At 41.7% G+C, this 22,641-nt stretch overlaps 1 protein-coding gene and 1 non-coding gene across 6 annotated transcripts in view; both read right to left on the bottom strand.

Moving 5' to 3' along the window:
- Window positions 1–22,641, bottom strand: part of ABCA1 (ATP binding cassette subfamily A member 1) — a 132,837-nt gene that overhangs the window by 5,140 nt on the left and 105,056 nt on the right. For all 5 annotated transcript variants that reach the window (XM_070459352.1, XM_070459354.1, XM_070459351.1 and 2 more), the window contains 18 exons: window positions 22,543–22,641; window positions 19,990–20,179; window positions 19,040–19,134; window positions 17,585–17,617; window positions 16,310–16,415; window positions 15,257–15,331; window positions 14,607–14,776; window positions 13,171–13,348; window positions 11,067–11,182; window positions 10,834–10,978; window positions 9,094–9,217; window positions 7,296–7,425; window positions 6,912–7,032; window positions 6,066–6,128; window positions 5,159–5,265; window positions 2,807–2,948; window positions 2,304–2,438; window positions 517–620 (listed from right to left, as the gene is read on the bottom strand). In XM_070459352.1, the coding sequence (XP_070315453.1) occupies window positions 517–620; window positions 2,304–2,438; window positions 2,807–2,948; window positions 5,159–5,265; window positions 6,066–6,128; window positions 6,912–7,032; window positions 7,296–7,425; window positions 9,094–9,217; window positions 10,834–10,978; window positions 11,067–11,182; window positions 13,171–13,348; window positions 14,607–14,776; window positions 15,257–15,331; window positions 16,310–16,415; window positions 17,585–17,617; window positions 19,040–19,134; window positions 19,990–20,179; window positions 22,543–22,641 (2,133 nt within the window). The remainder of the gene's footprint in view (window positions 1–516; window positions 621–2,303; window positions 2,439–2,806; window positions 2,949–5,158; window positions 5,266–6,065; window positions 6,129–6,911; window positions 7,033–7,295; window positions 7,426–9,093; window positions 9,218–10,833; window positions 10,979–11,066; window positions 11,183–13,170; window positions 13,349–14,606; window positions 14,777–15,256; window positions 15,332–16,309; window positions 16,416–17,584; window positions 17,618–19,039; window positions 19,135–19,989; window positions 20,180–22,542) is intronic.
- TRNAG-UCC (transfer RNA glycine (anticodon UCC)) lies at window positions 16,025–16,097 on the bottom strand. The gene has a single exon. It is a non-coding gene; the product is annotated as a tRNA-Gly (tRNA).

The following is a 22,641-nucleotide window of genomic DNA, read 5'->3' as shown; positions in this document are numbered from 1 at the left end:
GATTCTTAGCTTCCTAGAGTATAACTGCTTCCTGCTAGAAATTTCATGACGATGTAGGGAAAATAATGCTCACTGCCGTGTCGTTTACAATTGTGAAAAAGCTGAGAATGTTCCTAGTGTCTACACAAAAGAGGAATGGTTAAGTAAATTAGGGTATATCCTAATGGAATACTATTTACTAATAGCTATAAGAAATGATGACACATCTAAATTAAACTTACTTGGAATACTGTTCTCAATATTGTTAAGTGAAAAAGAACTTGGTATATATGCCAAAGCTTGCATTTTTGTTTGTAAAAAACATATACACTGTGTACAGATTCGCAGAGGAAAACTCTGCAAAGATATACTGCCCAGTGATAATAATAGTTGTCTCCTGGTGATGTATCAGGTGACCATAATTTTTTTTTTCTTTGCCTTTCTGTGTTTTCTGTTTTTACACAGTGATCATATATACTACTTGGAAAACCTAAAAATTATACAACAACGAAGTCAAGCCAACTCTTCACTACAGACCTGTGAGAGGTGAGCACTACTGATCTCCCTTCCTTGATGATACTTAGGGCACAATTCCACAGGAAGCGCCGGGCTTTGGGGTCCATGCCTGTGGTTGGTTCATCCTGTAAACAGAATAAAATAAGTCCTATTATGTGTTGGAAAAAAATCAAAGATAGGTTTGGTCTTAAATGCAGAAGCATTTTAGAAATAGCCTAAGGTTTAACTTACCATTCTGTTTATTTCTTGAAGGATCAAAAAACCGACCTTACATAAAAGAATATTTCATACTTGTTTATAACCAGTTCACTTTTATAACTGTCACTGAAGTAGAAAACTCAAATTTAATTTTTGTGAAATTAAATTTCTCCAAATAAACAGAAAGAAAAAGGGAAAAGTCATTTGGTTTCAATCATCTTTTCATGACTGACAAGCATATACTAAAAATTATTTTTGTCTGGAATGCTACTGAGGTCAGTTCAAAAATTGAATAATTTTTTTTTTTTAATTTTAGTTCACTCTGGCTTAGCCTATTATACTCTACTTGCTGGTCTTCAGTTCAGTTCAGTTCAGTCACTCAGTTGTGTCCGACTCTTTGTGACCCCATGGATTGCAGCATGCCAGGCTTCCCTGTCCATCACCAATGCCCAGAGCTTGCTCAAACTCATGTCCATCGAGTCGATGATGTGATGATGCCATCCAAAGATCTTATCTTCTCTCGTCCTCTTCTCCTCCTGTCTTCAATCTTTCCCAGCATCAGAGTATTTTCTAATGAGTCACTTCTTCACATCAAGTGGCCAAAATATTAGAGTTTCAGCTTCAGCATCAGTCCTTCCAATGAATATGCAGGACTGATTTCCTTTACGATTGACTGGTTTGATCTCCTTGCAGTCTAAGCGAGTCTCAAGAATCTTCACCAACACCACAGTTCAAAAGCATCAATTCTTTGGCAATCAGTTTTGTTTATAGTCCAACTCTCACATTCATACATGACTACTGAAAAAACCATAGCTTTGACTAGACGGACCTTCGTTGACAAAGTAATGTCTCTGCTTTTTAATATGCTCTCCAGGTTGGTCATAGATTTTCTTCCAAGCAGCAAGCATCTTTTAATTTCATGGCTGCAGTCACCACCTGCAGTGATTTTGGAGCCCCCCAAAATAAAGTCTATCAGTGTTTCCATTGTTTCCCCATCTATTTGCCATGAAGTGATGGAACTGGATGCCATGATCTTAGACTTGCTGGTCTTAGAGGAACAAATTCTAAATCTAAACACTCTGGATAACTTTAAAGCCTCAGTCCAAGGCTTCTTCCTGCAATAACCTCAGTGCCCTTCTCCTTTACAGAAGAAAAAGGTCAAGGGCCACTGTTAGTTTGATCTTCTGTCTTCCATTTATCCATATGTAAGGAACTATGTACCCAAAGGCGCTACTTAGGAATCCTGAGGCTATATCAACACTCTCCATCTCCAGAGGATGAACACATGGATGGCATACAGAATGGTCCAGAGCAAGTTAAATCCTATACCCAGCCTCAGTAGCACTTGTTGGGATTCTCCATGCCAGAGAAACAAGGTCCCTGGCGTATCTCTCCCTCTGGAACATCTGAGGGCAAGGCAGATATACCCCATGTGTGTTAAGAAGAGGGACAGGGGAGCTTCCCTCTGGTTCTCTGAGGCTATTGCTCATCAGGTGAGGTGGGGCTTGCCGTTGCTGAGCCAGTCATGCACATCCTGGACATCCAGGACTTTAGAATAGAGATGCTTTCCATTCAGGCCAGAACAGGTTTTTCCATGCAGTCACACTCACCAGAAACACCACTGGAGGCCCACCAATCAAAGCCATGGCTGTTGAGAGCTTGCGTTTATTGCCTCCACTGTAGTTCCCAGCATATTTTTCTCCATACTTCACAAGGCCCAGTTTCCGAATCGCCCACTCGCCAACCTAAGAGTGATAAAAAAGCTCTTGGACGTTTGCTGGGTTTGGTGATGTTATCACGCTTTCTTACACTTGCATGTGAGAACTCTTTCACTGAGTAGGACCAGATCCTATACGATCATGACCTGGGTAGTGCCCACAGCACAGGGGGCAGCGCTCCCTCTCTGCCCTCCAGGGTGAGCCTGATCTCCCATCCCCACACCACCACCGCAGCTTCCCACTTCGAAAGTAGCTGCAAAGAGCCAGCACTTCCTGTCGCTGCATCCATAAGGGAGAACTGCCTGAAGCCAATGGCCATGTGTGAAGGTCACAGCCATAAGGTAGGCTGTCAGGATGCCACAGGAGGCAGGCTGGCTTTCCACTGCCCACAGTACCTTGCCTACTTCTTTCTCCGGGACTCCTCTCAAAAGGGCAAAGAATTCCACATGTTCTCTTCCAGTCAGCAGCTCTGTGATGGCATCAAACTGAGGGCAATAGCCCATGTTCTGATGCACTTCATGGATGTCTGATAAGATACTGCAAAGAAAAACAGAGCTGGTCAGGTTTTTAAGCATTTTGTATTCTGGTCAGACCATCTTGCCTAACATTCTATACAGTGTGTTTGTGCATAATAAACAGACCAGGAGCACACTTGCTTATAGCTTCAAGGAACAGCCTTTCTGCCCTCAGGATGCCAGCCCCTCCTGGAAGTCAGGGTTCCTGCCTCCATCCTGCCCAGTCCTTGCCCCTAGTTCCCCCAACACCTCAATCTGCAGGCTTGGTCCCATTTCAGAATTCCCAAGTCCACCCCAACTGCGGCGCTATCTATATCAACAGTCTTAGTCACGCTATGCAGGGGCTTTAACACGAAGTGTCCATTCCTGACTTGTGGCCCAGTCATACGCACCATGTGCTCCGTTGCTTCATTTAAGCCAGAAGAGACCCAGCAGTTTGGGTGAACTCCTGCTTTTTGCTGCCTATACACTGACTTGGCCACGGCATGATCCAAACCCCACAGTCCTGCTAAATATTCAACCCAGAAACTCCCCTGGTTTTGAAGGTTTTCATGATGAGAACCTGATGACAACAAAAAATGTAACTACAGACACAATTTTACATATACTGGTGGAGGCAGCTTTAAGGCCCCATGAAGCCAATCTAGGGTTAAGGATCCCTGATGTAGGAGGAAGCTCAGTGTCACATCCAGTCTGATGGCTGCACTTCAGTCACCTCTGGACAGCCATGGGTTCGGCCGCTCAACAGTATTCATTCCTCTCTGCACATCAATTTAGTAGGCCCAGGTCCAGAGTTTTCCAGACTTGTGCTCACAGACCCTGTGCCTAGACCTCACAGCTTCACTGCCCATACCAGTATTCAGAACCAGGCAATATGATGAACCTTAGTTTGGACCAGTTATTGCTACTATTGCTATATACCCCAGGAGCCTGGTACTAGAAACAAACCTGGGGAAGCATGTATGTAGCCTCAGGCCTGCTATTCTAGAAATTCTGTCCTCTTAAACCTCCTTTACACTGTTACTAAAACAAATGTAAGATGCAGAGAAAAGTCATGAGTACATTAAGTTCCTTGATGTTTTCAATTTTATTGGCTAGCAGCCCTTTGTCCAAATTGTGAGTCATCCCCCATTTGTACATTATGAAATAAATTTAGTGGGTCACAACTAGTATTATTAAAACAGCATGGCAGAGAGTGGAGTAAGAAATATTGGATGCACTACAAGCAGTAAGAATAGGTAGTATTTTACAAAATTATTTAAGCTGTATGCCTGTTTACATGTTTTTATGCGTTTACTTGACTGAGAGGTAAAATGCATTTGCTACTATGGGACATGATCAAAAAGTTTGAAAGCCACAGATTTGTACCATTTCTCCACAGAAAAAGCCCAGAGAAGTTCCACGTATTTAGAATGCTCGAGGGTTTCACTTTCAAGGTTGCCTAGCAGGACTGTACTGTAGGCATACTGTACTCCTTAAGATCAGACTGCTCAGTGGTCTCTGCATTCTCAAATAACAGCCCAGTGGTGACATTCATTGTTGGCATACCCTTTAGAGAGGGCAATTTCACAAGTAGATAACCTTTTATCTTGATGAAACAATCAACATGAATACAAGGACATATTTAGTAAAAAACAGAAACAAATATCCAGTAAAAAGATTTGGTGAAATAAATGTCCAACAATAAGGAAATAGTGAAATAAACTACAGGTACATGTACATAGAGGCATTTTATGCAGCAATGTAAAATTCTACATCTTAGAATATGAAACACATTGGGAAATAGTCATCATACAGTCATTAGCAGCAAAAAACTAATTTAAAAATCTAGATCTAATATAATCTCAATTTTATAATATATTTATATGTGAATATAAAATAGACATTTGGGTTGATGGGAATGTTGTAAAATTGTATTGTGATAACAGTTGTACAACTCTGCATATTGCCTAAAAGTCACTGAATTGTACTCTTAAAACAACTAAACTGTGTGGTACATAACTTATACCTGAATAAATCTATTAAAAAAAATAAAGTGAGACTAAAAGGAAATGTAAACAGTTGTTATCTGTAGGTACTGGGATCATGGATTTTTATTTTCTTCTTCACAGTTTACTATATTTCAGCATTTTTAGAAACTATACAGTGCTGTTATATCAACAAAATCACAATATATTCATTTAAATAAAGTTTTTAGAAAATCTTTGTGGCAAAATAGACTTGTTTTCTCACCTATTTTTGTTAAGGAAAGCATCTCCTTTGGTAACAGTGGTATCTCCCGTTAACATCTTAAAAGTTGATGATTTCCCAGCTCCATTAACACCCAGAAGTCCAAAGCACTGAAAATGATTGGGTCAGTAATATTAGAAAACTACTAAAAATCTGAATATAAATGATTCACAGTTACCTCAGCTTCATTTTTATATAACATGATCCTAAAATGTCCCTCTTAATGAAGAGTAAAATATTTTCTAGGTTTTCAGAAGTCATATGGATGTTTAATCATACATTTTATAATGGAACCATTTTAAATGTGGATGTATTTGTCAATATTCTTTGAGTTGTTGGGTTAAAGCCAAAGTTAATGAGTGAAAAACAGTAATGAAAGCCAACAAGTCAAATTTCACCATCAAATCTAGCTAAAGGGCATACAAGAATACAAACATAAATAAAGAGAATATCTTTTTTTAAATCTATTTGAATTTCATTATCATCTTGAATGGATCCAAAATCACTTTCTAGATGTACATAAATTGTACTTAAATTGTACTTAATGTACTTAAATTGTCTGAGATTATCCAAAATTGTTGATACACGGGGCCACTACTTTTGATATATGCGTGCGTGCATGCTTAGTCACTTCAGTCGTGTCCGACTCTTTGCGACCCCATGGACCACGGCCTGCCAGGCTCCTCTGTCCATGGGGTTCTCCAGGCAAGAATACTGGAATGGGTTGCCATTTCCTTTTCCATTTGATATATGGGGCCTTCAAACTTTCAATGACTGACTGCTACACATAGATATAAATGGAGTAGCCTTTTAAAATCACTTTTAACTTCTTACAGACATTGTTGTTTGACTGGAGTAGAGACAGTCTGAATTAATAGGGGCAAACGCAATATAGATAAAGTGTCTTTACCTCACCAGGAGGAATGCCAACGCAAATCCTGTCAACAGCAGGTTTCCTCTTTCGTCTGTATACCTGCAACCAGCAAAATGCACAAAGTCATGAGCTGCAGTACTCACGGCTGTCCCAGGCAACTGTGGAAGAGGGAATTATGACCTAAACACACCATGAAATTCGACTCATTGATAAGACTAAGTCAGATTTTTGATGTGCCAAAGCCTTGGTCTGTCTCTGTGGCAACTGGCTTTTGAATGACCCTGATGCTCAAAATATAAATGAATTTCTTTGTATTTTTTAATCAAACATCAGACTTAAAAATATATATATTTGTCATTAATATCTACATAATTTTTATTTAATATAAAGACATTGCAGATATTTTAAAAATTAAGTTCTATGGGATAAAAATTTGTTATCAAAACATTGCAAATATTGAACATATTACAAAAAGTGAATTGTTGTGATTCTGGCACCTAGAAAGGGCTGAAACAGATACTCCTGTTAATCAATGGGGATTTACCAGCTTTTTTGAAATTCAAAATCAATCATTTATTTTCCCAACTTCAGCTTTGACCCAATATACAATATTAGATGTTTTACTAACACATAAATGTAAACATGAAAAACAAACATACTCAAGAATGAGAATTCACTTTACAATTATTCTCAGTAGGATTTTTTTAATTAGAGAAGTCTCCATGGTGTATTTTAAGTAAAATTAAATTGACAGAAACTTGGTATAGATGCACATTTCAGGAAGCATGCTCCTTTTATTAAGTGAGTCAGCAAAATGCTAGTTTCTAACATATAAAGCTGAAAAAATTGAAGGCAAGTTGTAGCCTGCCTTCACTGTCTCACCTTAGTCAACTCTTTGATTTCTAAGATGTCATTCTGTCCTCCACCATCAAGAATTCTCTGTCTTTCCCGCCTCACATCTTCATCCTCATCATTCAGAGGAGGAAGCTTTGCCTTTACAGGTCTTAGGAAGAAAATTAAGAAGGAAAAAAAAAAGTCAACCTTTCAAGTTATTTTCTAAGTCAAAGACCCAGTTTCTACATCAGTCCTATAAAATCCACACTCCAGCACTGTCAGTACTGTTGGTCAGGGGATGCCCACGTTAGGAGAATCAGTTTGATTATCTGCTTTGAGTTCAAGTCAACCCAACCACCAGTAAGTGTTCCCTGTGCTCCCTCCGCTGTGACCCTCAACCAGGTGTTCAGCGAGTTCTGCGTGAAAGCTCACCTGGGCCTGATGAAGAATCGGTACTGGATCAGCACAGTGATGAGGAAGAACACCACCCCTTCCACAGCCATGGCGAAGAGATTTCGGCCCACTAAGTCCCAAGACAGTGGTGAGACAAAGCGATTCTCCCCTGGACACAGTGCAGAGATCCAATCAGAATGGAGGCACCAGAGATCATAGCCCTTCTTCAGATTTAGGCTCAAATTCACCTATGTTTTGAACCCGGGTCTCCCACATTGCAAGCGGATTCTTTACGAGCTGAGCCACAAGGGAAGCCCAAGAATACTGGAGTGGGTAGCCTATCCCTTCTCCAGCAGATCTTTCCAACCCAGGAATCAAACTAGGGTCTCCTGTATTGCAGGCAGGTTCTTTACCAACTGAGCTACCAGGGAAGCCTCTTTCTACAAATACCAATGGTTATCACCCATGATAGGGAGCTGGTCATGGCACTCATGGTAAAGAAACCACCTGCAAATGCAGGAGATGTAAAAGACACGGGTTCAATCCCTGGGTCAGAAAGATCCCCTGGAGAAGGGCATGGCAACCCACTCCAGTATTCTTGCCTGGAGAATCCCATGAACAGAGGAGCCTTGCGGGCTAGAGTCCATAAGCGTGCAAAGAGTCGAACAAAACTGAAGCCACTTAGTATATCACCCATGATAAGGGTGAAAAAATACAGGAGTCACCAGTTTCCAAGTCTGACTTAGGGTAAGGTTTTAGGGAAGCGTACTGCAATGCAGTATCAATCAGAATTTCAGAGTCAACATGTATTAGATCTATAACTTCATCTAAGAAATCTAATGCTTCCTTTTGAATGAGACATGCCAAAAATTCTTTGTGAAAAGGCAAGCAATCCAGGGTAATTTTTAGGGTCAGTATTTTAACAAATTATTAGCTTCACTAAGAAAGATTAGAAAGCACATTAAAAGATGCTCCTTTCAGTAGCATATAATGTAATCTAGGGGTTTTCCCTGGCGGCTCAGACAGTAAAGAACTGCCTGCAATGCAGAAGACCTGGATTTGCCCCTGGGTTGGGAAGATCCCCTGGAGGAGGACATGGCAACCTATTCCAGTATTCTTGCCTAGAGAATCGCCATGGACAGAGGAGCCTGGTGGGCTACTGTCCATAGGGTCGCAAAGAGTCGGACAGGACTGAGAGCACAGCACAATGTAATCTAGTAACTCAATTCACTTCATTTTATATAAATATTCCTTAAATTCCTTATATATCTCTTTTGTACCTCCAAGCTTAAAAAAATAGTTCCTCTTCTATGCCCATTAAATAACATGGCCCATCTAACTATATGAGCAAGTCGATAAAGAATAGTAATGTGGGCACAGGAGAGATATTTTTAAAGACTCTAAAGGTAGAAAGAGCTGCAGTAAATTACCTTTTTATAGACAGTATAAAAGGTAGTATATGACCCCATCTGCAGGTCCATGATTTTCCTAATAGAGCCAAAGTTTGCATCTTGCCTTTCGCTTCTCTGGCCTGTATCTAATTCTCAAAGCTGCAGTTTGATTTTTCCAATGACTTTGACAACCCCCACCAGTGGTACCAGGCACTGGGTCCAAGCTGAAACCAGTATTTTCCCTACCTCCAAAACCATGTTCTCACCTTTCACACAAGTGAAGACAAGACCCAAGCCACAACCATCTGTGTTGACATGAGCCCTATCAGTGGAGGGAAGTCCTAGGCCCAGTCACCAGCCTTTTTCCAAAATAAAGGCCAAAGTATCAAGACCCATGCAAACTCCCATCTCTGTTAAAACATCCTGTAGCCACTGCTGTCACTCACCAAACCTTTCCAAGGCATCAGCCATCGCCTGGTTTTTCACCATGTCAATGAGCCCCCGTCCCAGGCAAAAATGTGGGAAGATCAAGAACACTGACTTCAGGATATCATTGATGTTATTCAGCTTCTAAAAAAATAAGAGAGAGACTGTAGGTCTTTTGTGACTCAGGCTAAAAATTTACCAAAGTCTAAAATATGAGAGTGAAGAAAAAGCTTGATTCCTTGAGGTCAAACTGAATCTTTGAGTCAGATACCAATAAATAGTAGCAGCCATAGCTAATGATATATAATATAGGAAAATTTTTGCTCTTTGGAAAATTTGGAATAATGCTACGAGTATGGGAGGAAAATAAGCAAAGTTTAGAAACATGATTGCTTTTAATCAAAAGCAAATCCAACACAAAACATTTGCTTAGCATTTTAAAAGCAAGTTGCTCATGTCTGGGTCAATATATTTCAGTTTCAGGATTTTGTTGGAATTTAAATAGTTCTTCTCAAATACATCAATCTAGCAGTGGCCAAATACCTAACAACTAAGTAAGCTGCTAAGTGCTGGATGCACTGGGCTAGGGTATAGGAGAGATAAAGATGAATAAGAAACAGTCTCTACTCTGAGGAAAAGACATATGGAAACAGGAAATTACTGCATAATTGGATGTGTTGTCCTGGAGGCATGAACTATGTGAGCTTTGAGGCACAGAGAAGCGAGAGAGAGAGTACCTCCTATATGGCAGGTAAGCAAAACTTCATGTTCAAGCTTAGTTTTGACAGAGGAATCACAGAACTGGGTGGTAGCTCACATTGTTGGTGAAGAGCTCCAACAAGAGAGTGGCCACACTGCCACTGACGCTGAAGAAGAGGCTCACACTGGTGAGGACCATGTGGGCTGGGCTGGGGATCCTGAAGCAGGCCGATGGGACGACGGAGGGTTTAAGGAACCATTCAGTCGAAGCCTACCATGTTAGGGAACGGCATGGTGGGGACTATCCAGTAAGGATGGTATGCCTCTGAAAGGCCTTGTGGGTTAAGTTAAGGTGTATGGACAAAAGCAATGACAACAGGAGTGGACAGGAAACCTTGTTTGAGAGATCTGTAGTTGAAGGAACCGGCAAGGTCACCAACTGAATGTGGGAGACATAAGCAAAAGCAAAGCATATAAATAACTCTAATACTGCCAGCTGGGGTGACTGGGGGTGGGGGGATGGTAATGCCATCCAGGGTGACAGGAATGGCAAGAGAAATACTGGCTTCTGAAGGGAAGATGACTGGGATGTGACCAGTCTAGGGTATCTTTTGGTTAATCTAAACGGAGCCACCCACTGGGCAAGTGAGACTGTGGGGCGAGAGTTCAATGGAAGTGTCAGGGCTTAAGGTACAGATCTGAGAGAGAACAATGTGAGACATTGAGAGGCTGTGGTAGAAGCTTCCAGAATGAATGGCATCACCCAGAGACAGTACTTACAGTGGAAAACAAAATGGCGGAGGACCAAATATTGGAGAAGGCAACATTTAAACAGAAAGGAGTATAAAGGAACTTGTCAAAAGAAACAGAAAGATTTGATCAGAGACATATAAGGAAAAGGAGAAGCAAGAGATGCTATGCAAACCCAGGAAAGACAGACTGCAGAAGTTCAGACTGGTCCAGGCGGTCCACGCCACAGGCCAAGTAGAATACAATCATGATAAACACTATCCTCTGGCTCCAGAAATGGTCATCCCAGCATCTCTTTCCACAGAACTCACATTGTTGGTGAAGAGCTCCAGCACAAACGTGGCCACACTGCCATTGATGCCGATGAAGAGGTTCACGCTGGTGAGGACCACGTAGGCTGTGCTGGGGATCTTGAACACGAAGGAGGCTGGGTACATGAGAGGCGTGATGGACCACCTGGTGAGGCACAAAGATATATGTCCACTGGGTCCTCCGCTTTCTTTCGGACATTGGATTCCACATGCCCCATCCAGAGGTGCCTTACCCATACAGCAAAAGCAGAAGAGCAAGCACAGGCAGGTTGGTAGAGGACACATAGGACTTCTGCTGGAAGCAGATGAAGATGATAATGACCAGCGTGGCAGGAACCACGTAGTTGCACTAAAAGTGAAACAAGGAAAGCAAGGTCACCCCCAAGTCAAAGACATCTCAGGTCTTCACCATCACTGGACAAGAAAGGGCAGATAAACATATTAAAGAATAACTCTGAATTAATGAAGCCACAAAAACTATTAATCAAAATACTGGACAGTACATTTTGACAAGCCTTTTAACCCCGGCTGATTTTATAAACTGCATGTCCTTTCTGTCTTTCCAACAGATAAGCCACGGTGTCACGCTCAGTAAACTTACTGAAGGATGGATTCCCAGTCAGAGTAATTTCAATTTCACAGGCAGCAAGTAAGCTGCCATTACTCTTCCCGAAGATGACTGTGTCTGTTTCATCATTAATGCTATATTACAGTCTGCCCAAGTTCAAGCTCTCTTGTAATCTATTTATGAGGTAAGCACTTATAACATCAATGTCAGGACAGTTTCATCACACCAAGACTAATTTTAAAGTCTGTCCTGACAGTGTCTCAAGCATTAAAATGCAGAAATAAAGACTTGACCACAAGACAATTACGGGAATTCACAGCTGGCAGAGCAGAGCACAGGCAGGGAGGTAGCAGTGGGCTTGCCAGCTGTTAGAAGAATTTGTAGCTTCAGACTGCAGGGCTCTGTGCCTCAGCCCCATCCTACTCAACTGTTTTTCAACAACTTAGATGAAGACACGCTTACAGCAAATTTCAGAGGTTCTAGAACAGGGAGAGATGGATAATATACAAAAAGATAATAGTGTTCCTGAGTCATGGACTTGATCTTTCATCTCTGAATCTATGATGCCTGGCAGAGTTGGATACATAGTGAGCAGTCAGTCTGTATGTGCTTACTCAATAAAGCAGTTATTGGATTAAGACAAAAAAACAAAACAAATGGACATCCCATAAAATTCAGTTTAACAGGGATAAAGTTTTATATGTGCTTTAAACAACCTTTATGTTTATAAATAAATCTATATAAAAAGGTTGAAAAAAGTCAACTGCATTAGTAAACAGTGAAAGAGACCCCATTTAACAATACCTATGAAGCAGAGGTTTCGGTTCTCTACAAGTTGCCAATAAGAACGCGCTACTTCCAAAATGCAGTACCCTTGGGCTGAGGAAGAGGAGTAAGGGATAAAGATCAATTGCCTCTAGACCCGACGACTTTGCTCTTCAAAGAGCACATTAACAATATGGAGTATGGGCCACAGAGAGGCAATCAGGTCAGAACAGTGACAAGTCTGAGAGACTTGCTATAACCCACACAGACATCATCATCATCACTCACATTTCTACCGTGCTTTAGAGATTACAAGGTGTGTTCTCGTATATCATCTTATCTGAGGAAGATTTAAGTTAAATAAGAGGTGTCCTCAAATATTTGAGGGTATATCCAATGGGAGAAGAATTAAATTCTCTGTGTGGCCTACAATTAATGGAACTCATAGGGAGATATATTTCAACTCTGCTTTATAAAAATGATTTGAACTTCAGAATTCTTTGACATCCTCCATATTGGTTCAAACAGAAGCATTATATTACAGCTGACATGAAAACAGACTTGCAATGGATGGATAAGCTGCCAGTAAAATGTAAGAAGTTTTCAAATGATAGATTGAGTTCCTAGTAAGACAAAGAATATCCTGACTTTGGAGGTTAAAAATTTATCAGACAAGTTCGAGGCACTGACTTTAGAGGCACTGACTTAGAGTTCTGACTGAGAGTGTTACATCTCAGTTTCTTTAAAAGGTTGTCACTTAGGGAATGAGGTGGTGATGGTATCAGCTGCAGTCCCTTTGGACAGATTTTCTCTGGTATAAGATCAGCAGGGTGCTAAAGGTCATGTTTGGTGACATGAAAGTGTACAATTGTGCCTGCCTTATCCTCTTTCATTCATCTTTGATTAGCTAGAACATTTCCTGGTGAAGGCCAGAAGCCCTTTCATCCATTCAATCTAGAGCCCTGATGGAGGTTTTTGAAGCAGCAGCAGATGGGTGTTCTTACCATGTCCCAGACAAAATTGGAGAGCCAGTAGATGACAGGCTTCACTCCACTGATGAACTGCAGGTGCTTTGCTTTGCTGACGCGCTCCTGGATCAGGAACACGACAAAGCTGGCCGGGACGAAGGACATCGCAAAGATGACACAGATAGACACAAGGACGTCCACTGATGTGGTCATCCTGAAAAAGACAGTGCAGCTGAGGGCACAATCAGAGCATACACACACACACACACACACATGAATATCTGAAGCATATCCCAGGGAAAAAGATCTGTTCACCACATATATTTTATTCAGAGTTAAAGATGATTATTTCCAAGCAAAAAAAAAAAAAAAAAAGTCCTGATAATTCACATGCAAAACTACTTCTACTGAGGTCAAAAAGAGTCCACAGCCAAAATGAAACTATTAAAGGAAGTCTAAGAGTGGCCTAATAGCATTCACTTTGTTCTACTATTCTTGACCTTTTATGAGCAACAAGCTATAAATTTTCACACATAAGGGAATAGTGTAGCTTGAAAACTAAATAAAGCAGAAATATTAGCATGAAACTATTCAAACAACAATTTCTGGCTGTAAATGAGTTTGACAACAAAAGAGCATGGCATATCAATCTAACACAAAAATTCCATCAGATCCTTATTATAAGAAAAATAGCCTTATAAGCCCATTAAATGGGATATAATATAAATTATTTCTTTATATAAATTCTATATAAGCTTGGTATAAAGATCCTAGTGACATACATTGATATTCCATACAAGTGAAGCAGAAACTATAACTGTGCCATACTCCATAAACAAGAAAAGAACCTAACATGTATTGACTATCAACCTTGTGCTGAAGGCTGAACTTGTCCATTTACATGAAATGCCTCACTTAGTACCATATATCTAGAAAGTTTAAAAAAACAGATTTAAACCCAGATCTCTATGATTTCAAAGGCTATACACTCTGAACTAGATCATACTGGCTTTAACTCCATACACACATACACACACATACACACACACACACACTGTCTCTCTCTCCCTCTCCAGGAATTAATAAACACACAAGCTGATAAAAGTGTGTTTCACTAAGTTTAAAAATAGTTGTTTCAAAACAAATGAAATTTATTTTTTAATTAAATATTGTGTTAAGAGTGAGTTAAAACATTTTAGAATCATATTAACAATTTAACTTACTTTAAATGAATTCACTAAATGTAATAATGGCTTTAACATATCACGAGGCATCTATCTTGTGTAGTTTAATCTCTGCCCAGCCAATTCATAAATTGATTATTTTTTGTCCAGAGCCTGGACCAACCCAGACATACATAACATACCTACTTCCCCAGCTGTTACTCTACAACCAGCTTCATACTTCGCTCCCCTGCACCAGAATTCCCCCAACACCCTCCCCTCTCCCAAATCAGACACAGTGACACTTACAGAGCCACTTCTGAGAGCTGCTGCTTGGTGAGGTTCAGTGGGTGATTGAAAGCAGTAATCCCATACTGGCTGGGGTTTGCGCCCTTCTGCAGATTGGCCCGGAGAATGGCATTGTTGATGACATTCAAGAAAGAGCTGATGGCGTGCCAGCCCTTGTTGTTGAACCACACCTGAAATAAAACATACCAGGTGCAAAGTACTGCTCCTAACCCCTGTTCCTGAAGGTAGGTGCACAGACACAAAACATGCACATGAACTCCAGAAATTTCAGTCACACCTGAAGACAAAACATGATCAGAGAACATGGTAAAGAGGTAACAGGGGCCGGGATGTACCCAGCACTGTCTGTGAGGTCAGGCAATGTGCTGACTATCTTTAACGTATTTAATCTTCACCAAAGCTTTGAGGTAGACATGGTTATTGCCTCCATTTTATAGATTAGGAAACTGAGGCTTAAACAGGTTAAGTTACTCAGTCATGTTCATAATGGTTCCCCTGGTGTGATTGGCGGCAAAGCAAGTTCTTTTTACAGCCTCACCGATAAAGTTACTAGACTTTTCTGTCATGAATCAACATTATCACAAGCTGACACTCTGGGGCAACACAGGAATTACTGTTCATCAGAAAGCCACTGGAACAAAGGGCTTTACCTTGACGTTATTTTTCGTGTCCAGTCCTGTCATGAACCTTCCCAAGCTGCTGAGAAATCGGTCTGCAGAACTGTCCTGTGAACAACAAAAAGCTACCTCAGCTGGGATGGTTCACAGGGAAGGAGCAACAGGAAGTCTGGAGTCTGTGGACAATGGGACAACCTTGTGAAGGGAAACACGGCTATTGCCTCATTCACTGAAACGCAACTTGAACCCTATAAATAATAACTGGCTCCTGAAAAATAAGTGACTGGAAATCTAAAGCACTGTTGTTGCCACAAGTCACACGTCTTAAAGGAACCAGAGGGAAACCCTGTGATTCAAAGTCCCAAGAGGCAGATGTCAGCCTGTAACTGGTGGTAAGGGCTCTTCACCATGTTCCCTTGACATCATCCGAAGGCCCCCCGCTACAATTAACAAGCAGATGCATCCGATATGGGGTCTGTGGCTTAAGGGAGAGATTCTAGGACAATCCCTGGTGTCTGTGACACTGGAATTCATATCATCTGAACCCCAATTCCAACTTAGAAGAGGGAAACTTGGGATATAGATAAAGAAAGTGAATGTTAATCAGGTCCTAAAACTAGCTGCTGGTTTAAAGAAAGTGATTCATTTCCTGTTTAACCAATGATTGTTTTAGAAAAGTATGTTTGATGCCCAGTTTCTCTGTTCACTGGCTATACTTAAGTTATTCTGAGAGATCTAAAATCTCTGAACTTGCTTTCTTTCTCGAGCGTTTTTGTTTGTTTTGGCTGCATTGGGTCTTACTTCCCTGACCAAGGATTGAACCCAGGCACCCTGCATTGGAAGTGCAGAGTCTTAACCACTGGACCACCAGGGAAGTCCCTGAACTTATTTTTGACCTGCACTTTCACATAGTAAGTACACAGTGAGTGACTGAGTCTTGGCTGGCCCATGATCTCTAAGTGCTCGGTGATGGCTTTGTACTTGAAAATCTTAAACAATAAGCTACCAGGTAATCAGATCTGTCAACTACTCCCATGTACCAGCAACTCATTTTCTGTCTGACATGTCTTGGGATGGGTACCGTACCTTGACCACCTTCAAGTGTTTCTTCATTTGCTTGATGGCATCATTAACTTCTTCACTCGGAGGAAGTGACTGAGAATTACTGGCACCCAGGGAAAATCCACCGTACCTAAAAGAATAGCCTGACATTAAAACACAGGCAGTGTGGGGCCCATTGTCACTCACCAGCAGACACTGCCTGAGGATGTAATGTTCAATTAGAGGAACTGTATGTTCAAAGTAGGACCAAAATAGGACTCAGAGGAAGTTTCACCTTGGTCTCCTCTAATGGATCCTGGCAGTCTCTTAACTCTTACAGCTTCTGCCCAAGTGAGAGGGACCTGGGTCTGATTATACACAGAATGAGACATCTGAGATGTTGAGGAAAGAATGCTCATTCATCTCACAGATGCTCCTCCCACCCCTGGTGGCTCAGCCTGAACATGGGTCTCAAGGCAAGCAGATGGGGAGTCAGGATGAGCAGGGAAGACATTGGCCAGAGAGGCCAGGGAGGGCTTATAGATGGGCTGTGGCCCTTTCACAGCAGGAGAACCAGAGAAGGTTCTGCATCCACTCTATTCAGTTAGTCAGTAGGTCCTGGCTCTTGGGGAAAAAAGGCAAAGAAGAAAGGTGGGAGATAGGGTCAAAAAACAAAGTTCTGAGGCAGCTATGTAAGGCATCTCATTTCTCATGAGTAATAAAGGGCTTCAAGGATGCTTCCTTCGGTTTTCTTCCCCAGTCCCATCTGCTTCTTCAAAACTCAGAGGGATACGGGAAGGGATGGTGGTGGGAGGTGGAGAGGAGAGAGCCTGACTGCAGCAAAGAAAAGGATTCTTACTCTCCTGATGGAACTCTGTTCTTATTTCCTAAAAGAAACATTGTTATTTAAAAAAAAAACTCAGAAAGATAAATGAGTTGAAATGTAATGAACAAATGGTTTTGAAGCCTCCTATTTCATATAAGACCTTCTTGGTTATTACAAAGACCTGAAAAATTGTTCTTGAGCCCCTAGGACTCCTAGGAATCTGATTTGATAATTTTAATTAGCATAGGTTTTTCCCTCACATCGTGCTTCCTGTCAAGTCCCTAGAGACCCACAAGGAACTTCTAAATCTCCTCAAGGACATCAATATGCAAAAATTCCAAAGGCCTCTGAAGTGGCAGTTGGGCACTGAGCTAAGGGTAAAACCATCCCTAAACCAACAACTTCCCAGGGTCCAAGAAAACTGCATCAAAACCATCCTCCTGAGTGTAGGAGTCAAGGAAAAGAAAAAGAAAAGCACAGAGGAGTCAACTTACCTAAACTCATTCACCCAGATCTTGTTCTTTAAGCTGTAGCAAGGGCCAAAGACAAAGAAACCAGAAATCAGTCCAAAGAAACATTGATCCTTTTCCTGATCATACAAAAGTTAGAAACATCTACCTGGGGATACAACAAAGGGACAGAAATAACTCTACAATCAGGCTGGTGTTGTAGGGTTTTGCCAATGGAAAGAAGCCCTAATAAGCATGTCTTTTCTTCTCCATATATCAAAACCTTATTATTTTTAGGAAGGTCATGCCTTGTATTAAAACAATTAAAAAACCAACAAAGACGTGATCAAACTACAAACTTTTTAAATTCAAAAATAATAGTTCAATTATGGCTAACATATGGAGAGGTTAAGCTTCTTTCTTGGAAACAAACAGTAACTGTCATTCAAGCATACCCTTGTCATTAAAAGTCACTGGAACTCCAACTTAGGGGAACAAATATAACCAAGCTGATGGGAAGGAAGCTAAAGCAAGCATATTCTGGGCATCAGCTAAGTACAGCAGTCCCCTCCTTAATTGGAGAGGACACACTCCAACACCCCTCAGTGGATGCCTAAAACTACAGATAATACCAACCCCTACATATACTATTTTTTCCTATCACCTGTCATTTTCTTTGAAGGTCAATAGGACCACTATCATGTAAAATAAAATGTTACTTGGACATAAGTTCTGTAATACTATGACAGTCCATCTGATCACCAAAAGGGCCAGGGAAGGGAGCATTTATGGTGTGTGGCTATACTGGACAGTGGGACAATTCCCATCCCAGGAGAGACACAGTGGGATGATTCCCATCACACCACTCAGAGAAGCATGCCATTTAAAACTTATGAATTGTTTGTTACTGGAATTTTCCATTTAGTATTCTCTGACCACAGCTAATGATGGGTAACTGAAACTGACGAAAGCAAAACTGCAAATAATGGGGGAGCTAATGCATTCAGGACGATGCAGTGATGCCCCAAGAAGCTACACGGCTCTTCTAAGGCTCCACAGAGAAGTTCTGAGAACTCAGGGCTCTCTTGATAATGCCACATATTTATCACTCATTCCATCCATGAGAAGTACTTTACGTGTATCATTTCATTTAATCCTTACAACAAACTACTGGGAGCAACATTATTATCATGTTATATACAGCCTAAGGCTTTAAAAGGATAACTGGTTGCCATGGTCAAACGGCAGATAAGTGGCAGAATTAGAATTTAAATCCAGATTTATTTTCATTCTGGAACCAGGCAACCTCAGTCTTCAATCTGAATATTCATAATACTTCCCATTACCTTTTCTAATCTGAAAGAATATCCTAAACTTCAAAAGGACAACATCAAGCCAAACTGTGATGTTTCCCACCACTACTCAATCTCCTATTTTTTAGGCCTTTAATTCCTCTAATCAGTAACAACTAAGCAGGGGCCAAGGATTGTAAATGATGACCTTTTGGCTATGATCTGCACGTATGTCTTCACCAGATAATCCGAAATGTTTCTTCCTGTGAGGTTCTGAAGGATGTCGGCAGTATTCTGTTTTCTCTGTCATCAGAAAAACCAAGCACATGTGTCTTTATGGGCCAGAATGGGAACAGAAATCAAATCAAGAACAAAAATGACACATGTTCCTCAAACATGTACCACAGTGTGAGCAGACCCTGCCCACAGGGCCTGGACACTGTCATCAGCCGATCACCAAGGCCTGGTCCATTCTGCCCTTTATGCCAAGTCAAGGTGATTCCCAGCAAATTACTCTGAACAGCTAAGCAATAGACCATGAAGTATCATTCTTCACGGTTACAAAAGGTTTCTAGGGAGCAGCACCATTGACTATGCCTAGTGAATTTTCCTCCTTGGAGTTACGCTGATGAAGAGATGAAGTGCTATTTTAAGGAGCAGCAACCACTAAGGACTACTTTTTCAACACTAGTTAAAGTTCCTTGTCCTCGTCCTGCAGCCTGGATGCTGATAAGGCAGCAGAGAGGCATCGCAAGCAAGCCTCTTCCTGAAATTCTCAGGAAAAAATGACTCAGAATTGCTTCTCTCACTCACAGCCTCCAAGGATTGTCAAGAGTTATAACCCTCACAGAAGTTTCACAGGCCAGCCTCCCTAATTCAGCAGTGAGGAAACAGGCCCAGGGACCCAGAGTGACCCATCCAAGGTCACCAGCTCCTCTATGGCAGAGGTGGAGATGCAGCTGCGTCTGTCAGTCTGTCCTGGGACCAGCCCTGCAGAAGAGGCTGCAGCCTGACTTCCACAGACCACTGATCCAGAGTGTTGTTTCTGGCTGTATCTCAAACAAGGAAGGACCTAGGCTGACTTCAAAATATGTCATCCATTCCTTCTTCCCAGTCCACCCTACACCTCGCTCACTCAAGCACACTGAAAGGCCTCACCTGAGGAGGAGGCAGCCCCCCTGCCCCCAGGGGGCACACAGGCAGCATCTTCTTGATTTTGTCGCTGCTACACTGGCAGGTGGGCGAGGGGTTCTCCATCGTCCAGTTTCCATTTCGGAAGAGGTTCGTGATGGTCTGGGGGACTGGGGCGGTGGTCCACTTCTCCTCTCCCACCAAGCAGGGCCTTTCTCTGAAAAGGGTCACCAAGGATAGCATCACCCAAGAGGGTCTGGCCTCACCTGTCACCTCGGAGCACAGGACCAATCAATAACAACTGCGAATACACATACATCCCTCACAACTTGGTTACTGATCCGTCCCACAGACTTGTCAGCTACAGACTCATTTTACAGTTAAATACCATGGAACACAAAGAAGGCCTAAGTGCTCATATACTGAACTCAAGTCAACCCAATCACCAGCATGCAATCACTCACCCACAGGTTCACTCAACAAACACTCACTGAGCATCTACTATGTGCCAGACACTGTCCTGCATATTTGAGAATCTGGGGTGAAAAGACAAAGGCTCTGCCATCATGAAGTTTATGTTCCCAGGAAAGATTAATTAACAAATAATGTAATCTTTGATGGCCAAAATGCAAGCAAAATAAAGGGAGAATGTCTGGTGAGAAAGGACCACCTGAAGAGGTCATATATTTCAGCCAAAACCTAAATGATGACAGAGAACAAGCCAGGCAGGGATTGGGGGGAAGAACATTACAAGCAGAAGCAACAGAGCGCAGCTGAAAAGGTCCCCAGTGTTCTACAAATAAGGAACAACAGGAAGGCAGCGGGGCTGGAATGTGATGAGCTATGAGAAAGAGTGATGGGAGATGAGAAGAGGGAGGCAGGAGTCAGAAGACATACGCCTCGGGAAAAGTCTACATTTTATGCTGAAAATCTGGGGAAGAATGTCAAGATTCACTTTTTACATGTTTTAAAACAAGTAAAGAATTTGGGGGAGTGAGCCAAGGTGAGAGTGTTTGGCTCACAAAGAGCTAGATTGTTTGCAGGCATCCCAGGTGACGAGTCAGGCATTTATGTCTGAGTTCTGAATAACTGTGAGACCACCAAGTCACTTGCCCTCTTGGAGCCTATTTTCTCCAGAAAACTGTAAAATGACTTATTTCAACAGGTCACATTTCAACAAGGCATTTCTCATATCCCTTACACTTTTAAAACCCTACGATTTGAAGCCAAGCCACAGGGTTTAGATGATTCTTACATCAAACGAACAGTTTTATGGATTGCTCTCTGGTTCCAAGCGGAATCTCATCACAAATCTTATGAAATTTGTCCTTCTCCACCTTGGTCATCTTGTTCTTTAGGAACCGATATTAACTGTCAGGATTTACATTTATTAAATACTGCTGCTGCTGCTAAGTTGCTTCAGTCGTGTCCGATCCTGTGCGACCCCATAGACGGCAGCCCACCAGGCTCCCCGGTCCCCGGGATTCTCCAGGCAAGAACACTGGAGTGGGTTTCCATCTCCTTCTCCAATGCATCAAAGTGAAAAGTGAAAGTGAACTCGCTCAGTCATGTCTGACTGTTAGTGACCCGATGTACTGCAGCCTACCAGGCTCCTCCATCCATGGGATTTTCCAGACAAGAGTACTGGAGTGGGTTGCCATTGCCTTCTCCATATTAAGTACTAAATACTAGCAAATGTTCAGTAAGTATCCAGAGTTAATTAGAGCCAACAAGTATATAACAGCTACGTGTTTAACAAGCACACATTAAAACTTGCACACCCAGGTGGTATGCTCACTGGTCTGTCACCTGCAGGCTCACTATCTTCCCTTTAAAACCTGGAATTCAAGTTTGCCCTTCTCCAGTCTTCCTAAACTTTCCCACACTCTCCATAATCCTTGAATCTGTGGTTAACAACCTCAAGTGCAAATTCTACCCAAGCCTGGAAACCTGAACCCGCTTCTACCTTCGCTGAGCTCTCAGAAGCTCCTCACCACTCTTCACTGTCTTTACTCAGAGAGATCTCTGGACATGCCTTCTCCCCATATACAATGACAGTCAAATGAGTATTTCACTGAATTTATTTTATATGCTACCTACTTTAAAAAAAAAAAAAAAGGACTTTGAAGGAAAATATGACAAAAATATGTAACTCTGAAAGAAGAAAATGTCCATTTTTATAAAAATGATGTCAACCGTTCAGGCTTTTAGAGGGAAGAAACTGATGAGCAAAACTACAAATTATACATAATGGGTGCCTATCTCTGCAGTCAGGTATAGGAGCTGGGGGAAAGGGATCATTATGAAGTACTATTTAAATTAAATATTAATGTCTAAAGCATAAAACAAATGTCTATAATCATTTTCCTGGCAGGATGCTAGAAGAGTCTACTGGTCTGTTATGTTTGTTCCTAGATGCTAGGGTTAAATCACTACATTAGCTCCTTTAAAATCAAAACTGGTTCAAAGGGTAAATGATGGTCATCACCAGGTGGCATACGAAAGCAGTGCAGAGATCAAACCATGTGACAAGCGCAAGAAGCCAGCAGTGGAGGGGCTCACAGCTCAAGTGGCACTCACGGGATCGGGTTTCCTTCCATACATCGAGTCCCAAAGCCAGGTGTTCCGGTGAGAGCATTTAAGAGTTCCTGGGTGCTCACATCCTCAGGTGCATCATTA

The sequence above is a fragment of the Odocoileus virginianus genome, chromosome 31 (assembly GCF_023699985.2).
Source record: "Odocoileus virginianus isolate 20LAN1187 ecotype Illinois chromosome 31, Ovbor_1.2, whole genome shotgun sequence".
Taxonomy (NCBI): Eukaryota; Metazoa; Chordata; class Mammalia; order Artiodactyla; family Cervidae; genus Odocoileus; species Odocoileus virginianus.
This window is presented reverse-complemented; position numbering and strand designations above follow the sequence as displayed.